Source organism: Salpingoeca rosetta (assembly GCF_000188695.1).
Source record: "Salpingoeca rosetta unplaced genomic scaffold supercont1.20, whole genome shotgun sequence".
Classification (NCBI taxonomy): Eukaryota; class Choanoflagellata; order Craspedida; family Salpingoecidae; genus Salpingoeca; species Salpingoeca rosetta.
Genome location: NW_004754914.1, coordinates 1,143,849 through 1,158,446, shown reverse-complemented (window position 1 = coordinate 1,158,446; position 14,598 = coordinate 1,143,849). Strand labels below are relative to the sequence as shown.

The 14,598-nt window shown below is 56.0% G+C and overlaps 1 protein-coding gene across 1 annotated transcript in view; it reads right to left on the bottom strand.

The window, feature by feature from the left end:
* Positions 1–307: 307 nt before the first annotated feature.
* Positions 308–14,598, bottom strand: part of PTSG_07734 (uncharacterized protein) — a 15,117-nt gene continuing 826 nt past the window's right edge. The window contains exons 2-40 of the mRNA XM_004991477.1: positions 14,400–14,499; positions 14,219–14,282; positions 13,942–13,990; positions 13,605–13,705; positions 13,117–13,176; positions 12,901–12,961; positions 12,530–12,644; positions 12,219–12,337; positions 11,867–11,946; positions 11,492–11,596; positions 11,224–11,307; positions 10,938–11,000; positions 10,465–10,602; positions 10,159–10,266; positions 9,860–9,959; positions 9,508–9,562; positions 9,215–9,300; positions 8,843–8,959; positions 8,596–8,663; positions 8,322–8,396; positions 7,896–8,114; positions 7,466–7,561; positions 7,166–7,237; positions 5,489–6,950; positions 5,101–5,234; positions 4,718–4,849; positions 4,367–4,512; positions 4,046–4,127; positions 3,796–3,825; positions 3,509–3,592; positions 3,258–3,391; positions 3,053–3,112; positions 2,747–2,768; positions 2,196–2,530; positions 1,904–1,946; positions 1,667–1,717; positions 1,364–1,458; positions 1,071–1,161; positions 308–846 (exon numbers count right to left, since the gene is read on the bottom strand). Coding sequence (XP_004991534.1) covers positions 760–846; positions 1,071–1,161; positions 1,364–1,458; positions 1,667–1,717; positions 1,904–1,946; positions 2,196–2,530; positions 2,747–2,768; positions 3,053–3,112; positions 3,258–3,391; positions 3,509–3,592; positions 3,796–3,825; positions 4,046–4,127; positions 4,367–4,512; positions 4,718–4,849; positions 5,101–5,234; positions 5,489–6,950; positions 7,166–7,237; positions 7,466–7,561; positions 7,896–8,114; positions 8,322–8,396; positions 8,596–8,663; positions 8,843–8,959; positions 9,215–9,300; positions 9,508–9,562; positions 9,860–9,959; positions 10,159–10,266; positions 10,465–10,602; positions 10,938–11,000; positions 11,224–11,307; positions 11,492–11,596; positions 11,867–11,946; positions 12,219–12,337; positions 12,530–12,644; positions 12,901–12,961; positions 13,117–13,176; positions 13,605–13,705; positions 13,942–13,990; positions 14,219–14,282; positions 14,400–14,499 — 5,123 coding nt within the window. The 3' untranslated portion in view covers positions 308–759. The remainder of the gene's footprint in view (positions 847–1,070; positions 1,162–1,363; positions 1,459–1,666; positions 1,718–1,903; positions 1,947–2,195; positions 2,531–2,746; positions 2,769–3,052; positions 3,113–3,257; positions 3,392–3,508; positions 3,593–3,795; positions 3,826–4,045; positions 4,128–4,366; positions 4,513–4,717; positions 4,850–5,100; positions 5,235–5,488; positions 6,951–7,165; positions 7,238–7,465; positions 7,562–7,895; positions 8,115–8,321; positions 8,397–8,595; positions 8,664–8,842; positions 8,960–9,214; positions 9,301–9,507; positions 9,563–9,859; positions 9,960–10,158; positions 10,267–10,464; positions 10,603–10,937; positions 11,001–11,223; positions 11,308–11,491; positions 11,597–11,866; positions 11,947–12,218; positions 12,338–12,529; positions 12,645–12,900; positions 12,962–13,116; positions 13,177–13,604; positions 13,706–13,941; positions 13,991–14,218; positions 14,283–14,399; positions 14,500–14,598) is intronic.

Sequence of the window (14,598 nt, the reverse complement as noted above, 5' to 3'; positions counted from 1 at the left end):
AGTCACTGGCACTGGCGCTGGGCAATCGCTTGCGTCGTCGCTGTTAAGTTCTGTCGCAGTGCAACATGGGTGGCGAAGATTGTGGGGGGTCGCGAAGCGTGCATGCAAGCAAGCAAACTCAGTGGCGTAGTTGTGTTAAAATTGCATGAAATCAAATTAATGTAAAATAAAACTAAATTGTGGCGCGACTGGAAGCTCTTGGGCCACATGTCTGTCACTGTCACTGTCACTGTCACCACCCCACACAACCCCACACAACACGCCACGCTGCCCTCCATCTGCATCGCTAGTCCATCACAACAGGGCACCGGATGAGATTTGTTTAGAACTGGCATCGCCGGAAGGACCGACGCAAGAGGAAACCGTCAAACGCTCGTCATGTAACGCGAACAAGGAAGCGAAAAAGCTGTCAAAGAGGAGCAAACGAAAAAGGAAGAAAGAACGAAAGAGCAGCACAAACGAAGGAAAGGAAAGCATTACATGCCATCACGAGGAGCCGGAGGAGGGAAAAGCACGGCATTGCTGTCATCCATCACGAAAAGAAAAGAACCCAGAGGCAACAAGAAGGAAGAAACGCAAACGCAAGAAAGCAAACCAGGTCAACGCAGAAACGGGTTGATGGCGAAAGCTGAACGAACACGAAAGAAACAGCCACGCAAGCAAAGAAAGGCGTAGGCACGCGGGGCCAACAGTGACAGCACCATGAGAGGTGTGCCGAGTGGAGATGGCGTCAAAACAAGACGCCTGTCACCACGTCATTCAGCAATCGTAATCGCCTTCTGGGAGAACAAGACCAAGGGGAAGCCCCATCTTCTTGGCTTTTGCCTCGTCGTGACAGTACACAATCTGAGGGGTGTGTGTGTGCATGTGCGTGCATGTGAAGGTGTGCGTTGGTGTGAGAAAGGTGAAGGTGAACGTGCGTGCGTGCGTGGTGGACGCAGGTTCTTGGGAGGGGGTGGAGAGGGCACATGCTTTAATGCGAGTGAGAGCGAGAGACGGACACACACACATACACACACGCATACGCACACACACACACACACATACGCACACATGTTGCAGGTACGGACCACGTCTGCGACGGTGGAGAACACGCGGGAGCGGTTGTTGAAGGTGTATCCTTCCTCGCACGGGTCAATCAGGCCGTTCCAAATCTTGTTCCTGCAGAACACACAGGCCCAAGCACAACAGCGTAGTACGTGAGCCAAACAAACGTGGACTTTCACACAAAACAACCACACAAAACAAACGAAAACAAGCACACGAAACGAAACGAAAGCAAATCAAACAACACACACACACACACACACACACACACACACACACACACACACACACACACAAAGGCAGGTGTGCTGCTTACTCCTTTGCCTTGACGCTGATGGCGTAGCTGCCGGCGCGGCTGCTCTTGCGCACAACAAATGTGCCAATCGGTCGAGAGGACAGAAGGGCACGGGCCTAGTGGTCGCGAACGACAAGTAAAGCGCATTTGTTTTGTTGCATGAAGGATTTGTTCAAGAGGCAACTTGTGCCATGGGTGTGTGTGCGCGTGCGGGGAGGGGGCCGAAATGGCATGTCGAAGAAGAGAATACATACATCGCCAGGGCACACAACACACACACACACAACACATACACACAAATACACACAATACATATGCACACACCTCGTCACGCGAGAGACGCGGCTGGAACCACGTGCTCATTGTCTTCGTCACCTGGAAATCCCAGCATGGCAGCGCGCATACAATCGCGTGACAGGGCACATTTGAATGAGGAGGCTGGCATCACATGCACAGCCGAAAGCGTACACATATGCACACACATGTACGCACTCGTTCACACACACATGCACACACACACGTTCACACACATGTACACGCGTGTATGTTGCGTTGCCGCACCTGCTCGTGGACTTCCTTCGTCAGTGGCTGCGTGCGACCGTACCTGCCAATGATGACACATAAACAAACCAAAAAAGTGTCAGCGATGCCAAGGGAGTGCAACACAACGCACCCCGTGGCAGGGAAGCCCAACAAACATCCACACATAAAATAATACGCACACATAATACACACAGAGACAATATACACATGGAGGTGCGCACGCACACGAGCGACTACATACGCATTCATTTGCACACATACACGCGTACACAGGCACACACTAACAAACACACACACATGCATGACGCACTCTTGCTGTGAGATGAGGGCCACATCGTAGTCACCCTCCTTGGTGACAGTGTCCGTGTAATCCTCCATATCCACAGCAGCAGCCGGTACGGTGTCAGTCGCATCGGTCGATGCCAGCATCGTCGCCACAGACTGCGCCTGTCCCTCCTGCTCAATGGTGTCGTACGCGTGGTCCACCCCCGTGTCCTTCGCGGTCACATCAGGATCGGTGACAGCCGCGTAGTCGTCATCACCGTCGTCATCGTGCGAGTCTGTGTTTGCCTCCCCGTACACGGCCATGTCTGGGAGCGCCTCCGACCCGCCGTACACTTGCAGGTTCGGGTCAGCGTCGACGCTCTGCACAGTGGCGGTGATGCCATGATTGGGAAAAGCGATATTGTTTTCGTTGTTGTTGTTGGTTGTTGTTTGTGTTTTTGGGGAGGGTGTAATTGGGATTGCAGGATGTTGAGGTGAGGCCGCGTAGGTGCATGTGTTCATGTGAAGTGCATCAGAAGCCAAATCTACCAACACCGCAGACCACAGGAGGGGCTGGGACGCAAGCGGTGTACATACGGGTGGAAGCGCTGATTGTTTTCTGCTTAGCGGAAGAAACAAACCAGCAGGTGTGAATGACCGAGTGAGAATGATGAAAAGGCAAGTATAGGGACACACGCACACACACACAAAGAACACACAACACACACAGCACACACACACAGACACACAGACACACAGACACACAACACACACGGACACAACACACAGCACACGCACACACACACACGGACACAACACACAGCACACACACGCACACACGGACACAACACACACGGACACACACACGCACAGACACACAAAGACCACGGTCGCACAACACACCGCTTGAAGGAGGCGACGGGCGCCTCGTAGCGCTCGCCCTCGTCCGCCCGGGATGCGTCGCTGTATCGTGGGCAGAGGACATGAACAGGTGGGACATACAGGAGTGTGAGCAGCGTGTGAGGATTGATGACGCATGCGTGTGAACAGGAAGGCAAGACCATCATCGCAATCAATTCGTTTGTGTGCATGTGTGTCACGACCGTACTTGGAAGGCAGGCCCTTTGAGGCCTTGGTGCTGGTGTTGCCAGTTGTGTCGTCGGCAAACCCGTAGACGGCTGTGTCTCCTGCACTCGCTGCAGCACGGCTCAACGCGGGATTGGCGTAATCGTACGTGTTGTCCTGACACCCACACGCAACAGGAAAGGCGTGAGGAAAAGAATTGCTTGCGCACGCATCACCAGCACCGCAGTAAACGCGCAAGAGCATGGTATGAGGCCATCACACCAATGAACGTACGGGTTCATTCACGGACGAATAGTAGACAGAGGACGACGGCTGGTAGTCTGGTGGCGGCGGCATGGCACGCGCACCGCGCTGTTGCTGCGTTGAGAGAGCACACAAACGCACGCACGCACAGAAAATGGAACAACACAGCACACAGAATGAGGGTAACCGAGAGACATACAAAGCATCAGCTGTGAATTCAAAACGCAACCAGAGAGCCAGGCACCAGCACCACAAGCATCACGTGCGCGCATCGGCCTCAACAAGGACGGACGTGTGAACACCCAGCGTGCCCGCACCTTCATAAACTCGGCCGTGTTGACCATCATCTGCACAGAACAAAGCAGAGGAAAGGCGCAATGGACAGAACGTGTTGTGTAAGCGGTTGCAGCAGCTGCATGCGTGGTCAACCCTTGGCAACACGTTAACACGCACCAACACCGCAAGCACGTCGACACCACAACTAAGACGATAACACACACACACAAGCAAGACGACACCACAACTTAGACGACACAAACGCGTTGCACATGACGATGTGTTTCGTACCGTGCGGTTGTCGTAGCCACCGGCCGCATCAAAGGCAGGGTTGGCATATGGCATGGACATGTTGGTCACACGCGCGTGTTTGCTGCACACACACACACACACGCGCGCGCGCGCACACACACACACACACACACACACACACACACACACACACACACACGCACACACACATGTCCATACGACCAACGCAACGAGGATGAGAACATGTGGCATCATCGTCATCAAACAAGCCACACACACACACACACACACACACACAGGGGCAACAACAATGCGGAGGAGTATGTGTGTGTGTGTGTGCGTGTGTGTGCGTGTGTGCACCTGTTGCTGCGGATGACGAAGATGACGACGATCAGGGCAATGACGACGACGCCGGCCGCGGCGCCAATGGCGATAATCGTCGTGGACGCCGCGCTCGTGCTGTCGGACGAACTGCTCTGCTGCGACGTGTAGTGGCTCTCAGCAGCCTGCACCATGAGTCGGTATGGTGGTGCAGATGGGGGAGGGGTTGTTGGTATTTGGCGTGACAGATCAAGACATGCGTCGAGCCACCACCACCTGTGCACGCCACCACGTCAACAACAACACCATACTACCACCACTGCCACCACCACCAAAACAACCACACCTCGCCACACAACACCACCACCACCACGACCACTGCGGCCAAACCTGGACGACGACATCGAGGTCCTGGCCGCCGTTGTTCTGGAGATACGCGCGTCGTGCTGCGCGCTCGGCCAGCAAGCGGTCCCCTGTGCTCTTCAGCGTCGTGCTGTACGCGTCGTTTGCAGCCAGCTGCGCCTGCGAATACACACGCACGAGGCAACGTGTTGAGGGTTGGCAGTGTGGTGGCGACAGAGGAAGCTTTACGTAGCACTTGCTCAAGCAAACCCGGCACTAGTCAGTCGCACATGCACACGGTATGTACACACACACGCGCGCGCACACACACACACACACACGCACACGCACACGCACACACGCACATACACACACACACACACGCACAAACACAACAGCAAGTACGTGCAGCTGTGGCACTGCAGGAGTACCGTGGTCTCAGTATCAATGTCGAGGACAATGACGGTGCGAACGACGGGCGAGGCCTCGTTCCCATATGTATCTGCGGCGCGGAAGGTGATGGTGTACGTGCCGGGTGTGGATGCATCCACATCACCAGACGACTCTGCACGCGCGGTTCCACAACACAACATTCAAATGGCATAGCGTTGAGATGTGGAAGGAGAAAGGAAGGAAAGCCGTGATGATGGCGACACGGGCGAATCAACACAGAGAGCAAATTCATACACACATGTACCCACATGCGCGTCCACTCGCACGCACACACATCCACACAAGACTGAGGAGAGACAATTGTCGCTTGTCATAAATGTGCACACAAACGCGCTTGTTAACATAAGTATGTGTGCAGACACGAACCAAGCTTGACGTTGGGGTCTGCGTTGTCTGTCACGTTTGCGCCTGGCTCAACGTAGTCATCGAATTGGATGATCTTGATGGTGGCACCACCCCTCAGCACCACCACCGGTGGGACATCGTCATAGACCGTCACACTGCGCGTCGTCTCGGCCTCCAGGCCAGCAGCGTCCACGCACATGTATGTCAGAGTGTATGTGCCGACAGCGGCTAGCAGCGGCGTGGTGCGGTTTGAGGCGAGCGTGCCGTCGCGCGTGTCAAAGCACGTCGCACCGGGGTCATCGAACGTCTGCCCAACCCGCACCCGCACGGACGGGCTGCCACGCAGGGTGATGGTTGGTGGCGACACATCGATGCATGCGGCAACGCCAGACACGGCGTCGCACACACGCGCGGTGTCAACCACTTCTCCCAGCTGACACGACGCGTCGCACTGGAGACAAGACGTCTTCGCTGCGAGCGGCTGGTACGTGCCGGCAGCACACGCATACCGAACACCGCCCACACACTGGTGACCTGGAGGACACGGCATCTGACCAGGATGCGCATCATCCTCACCAGTGCCGTAAAACCCTCCATCAATGGCACGGCACGCGGCCACAGAAGCGCTGCCCGTGTTTGGGTTGAAAGCGTTTGCGCCACACGGCGTGCACGCGCCCTGGGTTGTCAGCGGCTGGTACGTGCCGCGAGGGCACGGGTGTTCCACACCGCCACGACAGTAGTGGCCCGTGTGGCATGGCTGGATCATGCTGAACACGTTCGCAGAGGGGCCGTCGCCGTACCAGCCCTCGGAGATGTTGAAGCATGAGGTGGACCCGGACACGGGCGAGAACCCCGTTGGACCGCAGGGGCTGCACGCAGCCGCGCCGCCCGTGCTGTACGTGCCGGGCACACACAGCAAATCCACGCCATCAACGCACTCGGAGCCCGCAGCACACGGCTCCTGGGCAATGTAGCCCACGTCAAACGCGGTGAAGAGCGAAGCAAACGTCTCGTTGCGAACGCCGTAGTGCCCAGTCAGCATGGGGTTGCATGACGACTTGCCCGGCAATGGCTGATACGTGGCGCCCACACACGCCGCACACACGGGCTGACCCGCGCCGCTGGTGATGCTGCCAGGGGGACACGGCTTGCAAGTCGTCTGTGCGCTCTTGTCCTGGTAGTGCCCGCGCGGGCAGGGCGTGGTGATGAGGCCATCGCAGGTGAACCCGGGGGAGCAAGCGGTGCACGTGTCCGCGGCGGTCAGGTGGTACCCAGGGTTGCAACGCACGCACTCCTGATCTGTGTTTGGCGGGTACACGGCACAGTACTGGACGGCATCCGTGCACACGCGGTCGGAGGTGGCTGTTGGCACGGAGAACTCCCACTCGCCGGCACCGCACGTGCTGATGGCTGAACACACGCGGTCTGCTGTTGCCGTGTAGTTGCGCAGCTGGAACTGGGACGCAGTGCACCTGCGCACAGGCTGCACATGTGGTGATGTGTGGTGATGAAGAGGGGATGTGTGAGGGGGCAGGAGGTGACGAGGGGAGTATTATGGTGTGTTGAGGGTGAATGCGCATGTTTGGTCACATGTTGTGTGTGTGCTATGTGCTGTGTAAGCGCATGAACAAAAGCTGTGCAAGGTTGGCCAAGCAGACAGACAGCATCTCTTTCTGCGTTAACGCGGAGTGAGCGCACCTTGCACGACGTGGCACCTGGCCCGTCCTGGTATGTGTCTGCCGGGCAGGGCACGCACACGCGATCCGACACCTGGGGCGGAGGAGGAGGAGGAGGAGGAGGAGGAGGGGGGGGGTGGGAAGGTAGATGGTTCATGAAAACAGAGGAAGTCAAGGAGACGTCATATGACCACACACGCGCAAACAATACAAAAGCAAGGAATGCATGGCATCGCAATCAGCGACACACACACACACACACACACACACACACACACACACACACACACACACACACACACACACACACACACACACACACCGCTGTTGGGGGCTTGAGCTCGTATGTTCCGGGATCGCACACAGAGATGCGTCCGCACACGCGGTCAGAGGTGTATGTCGGCGCCTGCTGCTGGTACTGTTGTGGGCGACGTGCGTGTGTGTGTGCGTGCGTGTCGATGTGTTTGAGTGTGTGTGTATGTGTATGAGTGTGTGTGCGTGTGTGTTGTGTAAGCGATGGTAGATGAGTGCATGCGAAGGTGATGATGGGAATGTGCGCGTGCACGCAGAGTGATAGCGAGGCCAAACTAGGAAATTAGAACAGCACTGTCAAAGAACAACGCAAACATACACGCACACCCATACACGCACACCCATACACGCACACCCACACGCACGCACACACGCTCAGACACACACGTGCAAACACACACGCACAAACGCACAGACACACAGGCATGAGCGTTTCGCACCTCGGCTGCCTTGCACGCTGTGATAGGCGAGCACTGCACATCTGTTGAGGTTGTTGCTGCCTGCGACACAAACTCTTCTCCCTGAGCACACACGCTCACAGGCTTGCACTCCTCCTGCTCGGGCATGTCCTGGTACGTCTCAGCCTCGCAGGGAGCACACGCGCGGTCGCTTGATGTTGTCGGCGCAGCGGCCGTCTCCTCGCCGATCCCACACGGGGACTGAACCGTGTGTGCGTATGTGGTGTGTGTGTGTGTGTGTGTGTGTGTGTGTGTGTGTGTGTGTGCGTGTGTGTGCGTGTGTGTGTGTGTGCGTGTGTGCGTGTTCGTTGTGTGTTGGGCGCAAGTGTTGGTGTGAGCTGGTGACTCGCGTCAGCACACGCCGCACGTGTAAAGGGAGAGCCACACAACAACCATTGCAGCACATACCACGGCGATGCACGAGCGGGTGTTGTTCATGTCTGAGAAGGTGACGTCGAGGGTGCAGGGAGAACACTCCGCATCCTGTTGCAACAACGACACGACCCGCGAATGAGGGAACGTGTGGTGGGTGTGGGGATGTGCGTTTTCAGGTTGCTTGTGCGTGTATGCGTGCGCGCGCGTGCTTGTATGCGTGCCTGTATGCGCGCGTGTATGTGTTTGCTTGAAACAACGCGATGAAGAGAAGAAAAGAATCAGTGAGAGGTTCCAAGTTCACGCGCACCTCGAAAGCGGTGCAGCTTGCACTGATGAACGTGCCGGGTTTGCACACTTTGCATGGACGACACATTCCTACAACAAATGCACACATGCGCGCAAACGCAAGCGGGAAATGGTGTGAGCGAACAGGGGAGGAGCCAAACAACAACCAATCACACAAGAGCGCAACACACACACGCACACAGATACACGCATGCACTTACATACGCGCATCACGCGCCTGTAAGTAAAGCGCATGGGCATGTTCGCACCTGCTGTCTCGTCAAGGAAGTGGTCGTCTGGGCAGTTGCTGACGCAGCGGCCGGCAGCGGTTGCCTTGTCCGTCACAAACAGCCACGTTTGGTCCTGCGTTGGCAGATTTGTCACGCCTGCAATCGCACAAGACGCCAAGAGCGAAACGCGCAACGGTGAATACCGATGTAAATGGCCTTGCACAAACGCGCGCACAATACATGCATACACGTCTGCATGAGCAAGCACTCACAATTACACACAAATACACATGCACGCACACACACACACAAACACACACAAACACACACACACATAACGACACACACACACACACACAAACAATCACACAAGCACGCGCCAGCCATGTACGCGTGTCAGCGTGCACCAACCGTGCGCCGGGTTGTTGCAAGTGCGGCAGTCATCATCGCCAGCGCCAACACAGTCATCGCCACACGCGCCGCTGCAGGCACGGCAGCTGCTCCAGTGGTCGCGAGAGGCGGGATGGAGTTATGCGCATGCATGTGCGCGCAGAAGCATCAGTGGGAGTGAAGTGCGCATGGGTGCTTGTTTGTGACAATGAGGGATGCACGCATATAAGATGATTGGCTCTGCACTCATGTATGCGAGATGTGAGCAACAACAAACACGAAGCCACTGCAGTGTGCATGGTGCCGTCACTCACATGCCGTCGCCTTCAAAGAGAGATGGACCGCAATCTGACACGCAGCGCATTGTATCTGCACACACACACACACACATATGCACACAATTTTCAAAGAAGTGAGCAGGTATGGGCCGTGCCAGCGACGGGTGCGCACCACGCTATCGGCAACAAGCAACCACGCACAGCCCACAACAACCCACAACAACCCACAGCAGCAGCAGCAGCAACAACAACAACAACAACAACAACAACAACAACAACAACAACAACAACAACAACAACAACAACAACAACAACAACAACAACAACAACAACAACAACAACAACAACAACAACACATCCAACACATTCGGCAGCAGCTGCCACGGACCGTTGTGGTAGGCGTAGCCGGGGATGCACGTGAGGCAGGATGTGGCTGCGTCATCGGTACACGAAGCGCACGACTCGTGGCACTTTTTGCACACGGGGCCCTGGTGCGCGCACACATGCGGAAGAATGTATGAGTACGCAAGCGTGCGTGCGTGTGTGTGTGTGTGTGTATGTGTGTGTGTGTGCGTGCGCATGCGAGGCGCATTCATGCGCGTAGTGCGTTGATGCTCATTGACAACGGCAGCAGCAGTAATCAGCGTGAGCATTCTCGGCACGTTTCACCAATGTACGGCCACGCACCTGGAGACTCGGCGGTTCGCAGTCTCCGCTAAGGAAGTAGCCCGTGTCGCAGTCGTCGGCCGTCAAGCAGGGCTCGCAGATGCGCGTACCGCTGCTCGTGCACTCTCCCTGTGGCGACGCAGGGGCACGGGAGGGAGGGATGAACAGGGCAGGGTGGAGGATGAATGGGGCATGGTGAGGCTACAGCTGCGACATGCACACAAAACTCACACACACACATGTGCACACAAAACTCGCACACACATGTGCACACATACACACACACACGCACGCCATGCAGGCGCGATGATAAGCGGGGCATCTCACGTTGACGTGGAAACCGTCGGAGCATTCGCCAAAGCAGTCGGCGCACACGCGCGCTGTTGACGGGGTGCACTCGACAGATGCGTACTCGTCAGTCTCGCACTGGAGGCACGGCGCACACGACGCGGGCCCCGTCACCGTCTTGGATGGCGGCGGAGAAGAGGTTTTTTTTTTTTTTTTGGGGGGGGGGTGGCGTTGCAGGCGAGAGGCACACACGAGTTGAGCGTGATGGCGACGAGGAAGAAGATGCAGATGGCAGGAGGTTTGCATAGAAGGGGAGAGGGAGAGACAGAGAGTGTGTGAGTGAGTGAGGGAGGGAGACGGAGAGATAGTGTGTGTGAATGTGTGAGTGAATGAGGCAGACAGACAGACAGACAGACACGAAGACAGAGAGAAGGAGAGAGACAGAGAGAGACAAACGGAGAGAACTACAACCACCAACGCATGCACATGCACAGGCATCGGCATCCACCCACCTTGTATGTTTCAGGAAGACAGGTGCTGCAGTTGCGGTCTGTCGTGGCTGTTGGCGACACACTCTGAACAAGACGGCAGCAGCGCGTGTGGCACAAAGCAAACCACAAGCAGTTTGAGCGCGAAGGCATCACAACAGCGCCACGGCTCCAACACTTGCAATTGAACAGAACATGCACTCACAAAGTGCATGGTTGTGTGCGTGGATGAGCGTGTGTGTGTGTGTGTGTGTGTGTGTGTGTGTGTGTGTGTGTGTATGCGCGCGCGTGGATGTGCGTATGTGCGCACCTGGTATTCGCCGATAGCGCAGATGGTGAGGGGAGAGCACTCGCGATCAGTCGTGGCCGTGCCGGGATGCGTCTCATACGCAAACTGCACACGCCACATGCAATGCAATGGGTGCAGAGGTGTGAGTGTGTGTGTGTGTGTGTGTGTGTGTGTGTGTGTGTGTGTGTGTGTGTGTGTGTGTAAGGGTGTCCATATAGTCGATTCACGCTCAAATGCAACAGCTCACATCAATGCAACCCCCCCCCACGCTATCGTACTGCTGACAAACCTGTGGGTCACATGTTGTCTTGTCAATGCACACGCGGTCCGATGTTGGCGTGGCAGCCACTGTCTCGTAGCGGGAGGACCCGCACACCGTCAGCGCCGTGCAAGCCTGATCACATGCACACGACGGTGCAAACGACACGACAGGCGTGAGTGTGTGTGTGTGTGTGTGTATGTGAGGGTGTGTGTGCGTGTGTGTGTGTGTGCGTGATTGGCTAGATAGATCAATACAGGCGTGATTTGTTTCATTGTATCGCGTGGCTCTGCCATTGATGTGCCGTTTTCAACTCCGTGCTGACAGCTCGCACAACCCCAAACACACACCACCATAACACGTCCCCTGCACCATCACCAACTCCCCCCCCCCAAACACACACACCGTGTCTTCGGTCGCGGTGTGGTTTGCCGTCTTGTACTCTGTGTCTGGATCGCACGTGCTCGCTTCCTGACACTGGCGGTCTGATGCCATATGAAGGCACACACGTGGAGGGAGAGGCGTGAAGAGGCCAAAACACGAGACATGAGCGGCATGCGTGTCAACGTGTTGGTGTGTGTGTGTGTGTCAGCACTGGTGCACGACTGAAACACTCGCACATGCGCGTGACAGTGTGTGTGTGTGTGTGTGTGTGTGTGTGTGTAGATGCACGTGGTGCTGTGGTTGTAGAAGCGTGTGTGTGCATGTGTGTATACCATTCACAATGCCCACTTTCAGCCCCCAACTGAACACAAACCTGATATGATGGTTGGCTCTGCTGTTTGGAACTGGGATGCGGTGCACGGCGTTGGTGTGCTGCACTCGGCCTGGTTTGGCGCATCCGTAAACGTGCCGTCCTCGCACGGGCCGCACACCCTGCACAGATACATGCGCCCGACGTGGCGTGACGGCGTCAGGGGGGAGGGGAAGAGGGGGTGTGGTCGCACATACCCAGGAGCACACGCATGTGCAGTTGCCCACTTCAGGTTGCACTCATGCCACACCACTTTACGACACATCACATCACGACACATGATATCACGACACCAAAGCAGCGCCGAGGTGCACCTGTCGGTGGTTGTGGTTGCGAGCGTGGCTGCGTATTGGCCTGCGGGGCAGACGGTGAGATACGTGCACGAGCCCCCAGTTGGCGTGTACAGCGGGTCGGAGCAGAAGTCATACACTGCACAGGACCGAGGTAGCATGGGTGATGTTGCGTGTGTGGCATAAATGCGTGTCAAATTATGCAATGCAAGTGTGCGTGCGCGTGTGTGTGTGTTGCGTGTTGTGTGTGTTTTTGTGTTGCGTGTGAGAGAAGGTCGGAACAATTGGCCATGTTCGCCCTGTTGTGCACACATGTACACATTCCCAAACACACGCGCGCGCGTTCCAATGCTTGCAAGCATGTGCACATGAGCGCATGTGGTGTTGAGCACTACCGAAATCGACGCGGAAGTCGATGTCGTCATATCTTTGACCAGAGCGTTCCCTGATCATGCCCTGATGGCAGGTATGGTGGTGGTGGTGGTGGTGGTGGTGGTGACGATTGGGGTGGAGCCAATCACGAGCTGGCGATGCAGATGTACGCGAGACAACTTGCACTCGGCGCACACCAGACACCACGACGGTAGCACAGCAAACAGAGAACGACTCACCTCTGTGTATGGGTTGCTGGTTGAGTACACGGCACCACAGCCGTACCCGCTGCAGTCAATCTGGTAGGCATTCAATGAAACAAAAACAGTACGAGAAAAAGACAGGGAGTGTTCGTGTGCGTGTGTGGGCGACAGAGAGTGTGTGTGCATGTGTGTACGTGTGTGTGTGTGTGCGAAAGAGAGAGAAAGACAGAGAGAGTGTGTGTGTGTACGCGTGTGCGACAGAGAGACAGACAGACAGACACACACACACACACAAACGCACAAACAGTCAGTCAGACAGCAGAAAGAGAAAAAGAGAGAAAAGGGGAAGGCAAGGTGAACTGCGCACTGATGATGTGATATGAATAGGGGTGTGGAGTTCCTGTGTGCACGGGTTACTTGAACGGATAAGCGAGCTCAGCGCCATCAGGAAAGTGCAGCAGGCTGACAAACAGAGACAAGGGTAGTCAAATGCAAGCGCGTGTGCGATGTGCACTTCCACTTACGCTGACAGAATAAGTGCGTCCAGCATACACTTGCGGCTTTGTGGCCATGTAGAAGCTGGTGCGAGGGACAGGATCGTTGTTATTCAACCCCGCAAGGTACACTGCGAGCATGTGCGCGTTTGGGGATGGGGGGGGCGGGTGAGTTCAGCGATGGGACGATGGCAACACCGTTATATTACCTCCGAGGCATGACAACAAGGTAGGTAGGCACAGCAAGTGACAGCAAGTGACACAACAACAGCAAATACAAGCACATGCGCGAGTCTGAATTGTGCGCTGCACATCCACCTCAAGCCAAGCCATCATTCCGCCATCACAATCGATCCATCGAACACACCTTCAGCGGTGTCCAGCACCGTTCCACCCTCTCCTTCCCGGAATTTCACCTAATGGCATCAATACATGTGCGTGCGGGATGAGAAGGGGAAATGAACGAGTGTGCATGCGTGCGAGTGTGTGTGTGTGTGTGTCTGTGCGTGTGTGTGTATGATGCAGCATCGCGTGCAGTGAGGATCGCAGTGCATTGACAGTCTTTGCAAGCAGATTATGAACAGCGCTCTCATCCAAAATGCAAGGCAGGCAGGAGTTGGCACGAGCGCAGGATCTCCACGCACGGTTGCTGTGAAGCCGTAATACAGTGCGCCCAGGCGCAGGAGCACGCGCCCAACACGGCCATCCCTAACAAGTTGTCGAACACAAACAGAGGGTAATCGCATCATCGGCGGTGTGCTATGAGTGAACCAGGAACCACACACAACGGCAGTGCAACCCACACACAGTCAAGCACCGCCACACCTGTGCACTTTGAAGGACTGCCAGAAGTTGCTGTGGACGCTCACGCGGGACGTCTGCCCAAGGTCGTTGTTCACTTGTGGGATGTAAACTTGACCCGCAGCTGTGTGTGTGTGTGTGTGTGTGTGTGTGTGTGTGTGTGTGTGTGTGTGTGTGTGTGTGTGTGTGTGTGTGTGTGTGTGTGTGTGTGTGTGTGTGTGTG